The sequence below is a fragment of the Dendrobates tinctorius genome, unplaced genomic scaffold (genome assembly GCF_039654945.1).
Source record: "Dendrobates tinctorius isolate UK_male_01 unplaced genomic scaffold, ASM3965494v1 ptg000245l, whole genome shotgun sequence".
Taxonomy (NCBI): Eukaryota; Metazoa; Chordata; class Amphibia; order Anura; family Dendrobatidae; genus Dendrobates; species Dendrobates tinctorius.
In genome coordinates, this window is record NW_027361912.1 from 3,688,939 (window position 1) to 3,693,998 (window position 5,060).

The following is a 5,060-nucleotide window of genomic DNA, read 5'->3' on the forward strand; positions in this document are numbered from 1 at the left end:
GGTATTATTATCTTCATTTAATTTGTCTTAAATGAAAAAACACAAAAAGAATTGTCCTAAAACCAAATTGGATATAATTCCACACCAAACATAAAAAAGAGGGTGGACAAAAGTATTGGCACTGTTCGAAAAATCTCTAATTTGTGTAATTATCAGCACCTGTAACTTACCTGTGGCACCTAACAGGTGTTGGCAATAACTAAATCACACTTGCAGTCAGTTGACATGGATTAAAGTTGACTCAACCTCTGTCCTGTGTCCTTGTGTGTACCACATTGAGCATGGAGAAAAGAAAGAAGACCAAAGAACTGTCTGAGGACTTGAGAAACCAAATTGTGAGGAAGCATGAGCAATCTCAAGGCTACAAGTCCATCTCCAAAGACCTGAATGTTCCTGTGTCTACCGTGCGCAGTGTCATCAAGAAGTTTAAAGCCCATGGCACTGTGGCTAACCTCCCTAGATGTGGACAGAAAAGAAAAATTGACAAGAGATTTCAACGCAAGATTGTGCGGATGTTGGATAAAGAACCTCGACTAACAGCCAAACAAGTTCAAGCTGCCCTGCAGTCTGATGGTAAAACAGTGTCAACCCGTACTATCCGTCGGTGTCTGAATGAAAAGGGACTGTATGGTAGGAGACCCAGGAAGACCCCACTTCTTACCCCGAGACATAAAAAAGCCAGGCTGGAGTTTGCCAAAACTTACCTGAAAAAGTCTAAAACGTTTTGGAAGAATGTTCTCTGGTCAGATGAGACAAAAGTAGAGCTTTTTGGGCAAAGGCATCAACATAGAGTTTACAGGAGAAAAAAAGAGGCATTCAAAGAAAAGAACACGGTCCCTACAGTCAAACATGGCGGAGGTTCCCTGATGTTTTGGGGTTGCTTTGCTGCCTCTGGCACTGGACTGCTTGACCGTGTGCATGGCATTATGACGTCTGAAGACTACCAACAAATTTTGCAGCATAATGTAGGGCCCAGTGTGAGAAAGTTGGGTCTCCCTCAGAGGTCATGGGTCTTCCAGCAGGACAATGACCCAAAACACACTTCAAAAGCACTAGAAAATGGTTTGAGAGAAAGCACTGGAGACTTTTAAGGTGGCCAGCAATGAGTCCAGATGTGAATCCCATAGAACACCTGTGGAGAGATCTAAAAATGGCAGTTTGGAGAAGGCACCCTTCAAGTACCAGGGACCTGGAGCAGTTTGCCAAAGAAGAATGGTCTAAAATTCCAGCAGAGTATTGTAAGAAACTCATTGATGGTTACCGGAAGCGGTTGGTCGCAGTTATTTTGGCTAAAGGTTGTGCAACCAAGTATTAGGCTGAGGGTGCCAATACTTTTGTCTGGCCTATTTTTGGAGTTTTGTGTGAAATAATCAATGTCTTGCTTTTTGCTTCATTCTCTTTTGTGATTTTTCATTTAAGACAAATTAAATGAAGATAATAATACCAAAGAATTTGTGTTTGCAATCATTTTCAGGAAGAAACTGAGTATTATCTGACAGAATTGCAGGGGTGTCAATACTTTTGGCCACAACTGTAGGCGATGAGCAGAATGCCTATATGTTGCAGAATTACAGCATTGCTATAAGAGCTCAGGTTGTTATGGCAACACATCTCTGACCACCGATCATGTAACGGGGTCGGCGATGCACGTATTTCCGGCACGTGGCCGGAAGCGCTGGTTAAATCCCGCTGTCAGCATTTGACAGCGGGATTTAACTAATTAATAGGCGCGGGTGGATCGCGATTCCACCTGCACCTATTGCAGGCACATGTCAGCTGTTGAAAACAGCTGACATGTCCAGGCTTTGATGCGGGCTCGCCGCCGGAGCCCTCATCAAAGCGGGGGTAACTGTCATTGGACGTACTATTGCGTCCAATGGCAGTAAGGGTTTAAATTAGTTATATGTATTAAAGTAAATAATATCTGACCAATTTGGTGCCCTACCAATGTGTAATATAAACAATGCCCAGCCAAATCAATGCCCTATCAATGTGTAAAGTAAACAATGCCCATACAATTCAATGTCTTATCTTTGTATAAAGTAAGCAATGCCCAGCCAATTCAATGTCCTACCAACATGTAAAGTAAAAAAGGCCCAACCAGTTAAAAGCCCTAACAATGTGTAAAATAAACAATGCCCATACAATTCAATGTCTTATCTTTGTAAAAAGTACACAATGCCCAGCCAATTCAATGTCCTACCAATATGTAAAGTAAACAATGCCCAACCAATTCAATGCCCTACCAAAGTAAAGTAAATAATGACCTACCAATCAACTACCTCTGCTGCACATCTATGCTTCATATATCAATCCAGCTATTTGGTTCAGAATAGTCACTATTTTTTCAGACATATAAAACTTTTATAAAGCAACCGTTATATTTCTCCCAGCTCCAAGCATAGTTTAATTAAATTAGTGACAATTAAATTAATTATATGTGGTAAAAGTAAACAATACCTTCCCTGATAGACATAAAAATTAACTCATAAATAATTTTGCAAAAATCTGGTTTCACATACATATTGTTATTGTGGCCTAAAACCTTGTTTTGTTTGTTTGCAAGGTGAAAGCAAAGCTGAGCTTTAGGATCCTGGAAAACAGAAAAAATGCAGCAAAAACTGAGCAAGAAAAGAATAAAAAAGGCAGTTAAATCTGCATTTTAGCTACAACTTTTTTTTACTGAGAAGAAATCGGGTTCTAGCTGCTTAAAAAATGCCAATCAAAAAATCAATGTGTGAACATAGTCCCTTGCTTATTACAGATTAGTCCATTTTAACCTTTCCTATTGACTCAACATAGCCAAGAGGAAAGGCATGACATTGCAAGCTTTAGAGAAAAAAAATCAAGTTTTTGCCCTCTAATATCTACTGTACATGTGGTCTCTCCATGGTTGCATTATGATTAGCAGTCTATTGAAGGTCTGCCTTGCATGTTATGCTAATATTATTAATTTTTATTTTGAGTTTTTAGAAATGTGCAAAATTGTAAGGATGAACACATCGGTATGTTACTATGTTCCATGTCATCTTACAGCTACTGTAAACTGCAAATTAGCCCACACAAATGAGAATTTAAAAATAAGCTTTACATTCCTTCATATATGCTGATACATCAGATTCCAGTGCCAGAAGCAATTACACTTATGTTAAGACACCATGAATGTCTGTCCAAATGGAAGCTTCAATTATGAGTTTCACATCGCCGCCTTCTCAATGTCATTGGGTGAACGTCAATTATTTTTTGGTATTTTGATTATTTATTTAATTACCATTTTGGGAAACTTGACAATTATTTTTCTTGTGTGTTTGGTACCAAAATTACACACCCCGATGTATTTCTTCTTGAGTAACCTTGGCCTTCTAGATGTCACATCCACTTCTGCTTCTGTCCCTCGACTACTTTTTATCACCTGGACCCAGGATCACAGGATCTCTTTTAGTTGCTGTATGACCCAGTTATTTTTCTGTCTTTTATGTGCTGATGGTGAAGTTTTCATGCTGACATCGATGGCCTATGATCGCTATGTGGCGATATGTAAGCCCCTACAATATTACACAATAATGCGAAAGAATATATATATCGGAATGGCCACTGCCTGTTGGACACTTGGTGTAATAAATTCTTTATCACACACATTACTGACATCTTTTCTACAATTCTGTTATTCCAATATAATCAATAATTTCTATTGTGATCTAAATTCATTAATTGATCTTTCCACTACTGACACTCACAGCCGGAAAGTCTTCATATTCTTTGAAATTTGTTGTATTTTCCTCGTGCAATTTATTCTCACCATTATCTCATACGTCTTTATCTTTTCTGCCATCTTGAAGATCCGTTCCTCAGCGGGACGTATGAAAGCTTTCTCCAGCTGCATCTCCCATCTCATTACAGTTATGTTATTCTATGGGCCGAGTACCTTCTTATACATGAAAACTGACTCAGAAGATTCTAAGGATCAGAACTTGCTGCTATCAATGCTCTACATGATGGTGGTTCCAATGTTAAATCCTCTGGTCTACAGTCTGAGAAATAAAGAGATTTGGGAGGCTATTGTAATATTAATAAATCAAAGAATGTTAAGGTTCTAGCTAATTTCATAATCTTTGACTACGCAGTTTTCTTCAACTTTTACCCAAATCCTAAAGCTTACTGGTACTTATTAATGATTGTGTTAAAAAGGTCCTATCTCCTCCAGGGACATATTATGATATAAAAGGAGACCAAAATAAAACCCTTCCTCAAATACTTATGATTAGGAAGAATAAAAAAATAATAATTTAGTAAAATAAAACTGACTCTTTAAAGAGGATCTGTCACCTCATTTTTGGCCTATAAGATGCGGCCACCGCCATCAAGGGCTTATCTACAGCATTCTGTAATGCGTTCTGTAATGCTGTAGACAAGCCCCCGATGCAACCTGAAAGACAAGAATTATGAGTTAGATTATACTCACCCAGGGGCGGTCCGGGTCCGATGGGTGTTGCGGTCCGGTGCCCCCCATCTTCTAGCGATGACGTTCTCCTTCTTACTTCTGTCGCGGCTGCTGCGCAGGTGTTCTATATCTGCCCTGTTGAGGGCAGAGCAGAGTACTGCATTGCGCAGGCGCCGGGAAAAGTCAGAGAGGTCCGGCGCCTGCGCACTGCAGTACTTTACTCTGCCCTCAAGAGGGCAAAGAAAGTACGCCTGCGCAAGAGCCACGGCAGAAGTAAGAAGGAGGACGTCATCGCTAGAAGATGGGAGGCGCTGGACCGCGACACCCACCTCACCGGATCACGCCCCCCAGTGAGTATAATCTAACGTGTTTTTCTTATCTTTCAGGTTACATCAGGGGCTTATCTACTGCATTACAAAATGATGTCGGTGGCTGCATCTCATAGGCCAAAAATGAGGTGTCAGATTCCCTTTAAGACAAGGATGATGAAGTCGGTTTCTCCACTGTCTAACTATCTTGACATCTTTTTGAGTTTTCAACTGGAAGAAGGAGAAAGGAGATGGCACTCACCAGTGGCATCATCTTCTGCATTGACATCAACTCTTTAAAAGTATGCCAA

General features: G+C 40.1%; 1 protein-coding gene across 1 annotated transcript; it reads left to right on the forward strand.

The window, feature by feature from the left end:
* Positions 1-3,158: 3,158 nt before the first annotated feature.
* LOC141060836 (putative olfactory receptor 1F12P) lies at positions 3,159-4,097 on the forward strand. The gene has a single exon (XM_073557213.1). It carries the CDS (start codon positions 3,159-3,161, stop codon positions 4,095-4,097), a length of 939 nt encoding a protein of 312 aa, XP_073413314.1.
* The last annotated feature ends 963 nt before the right edge of the window (positions 4,098-5,060 follow it).

Excerpts from the sequence above, each read along its gene's own strand:
- LOC141060836 (XM_073557213.1), top strand. The coding sequence starts at position 3,159 with ATGAATGTCTGTCCAAATGGAAGCTTCAATTATGAGTTTCACATCGCC.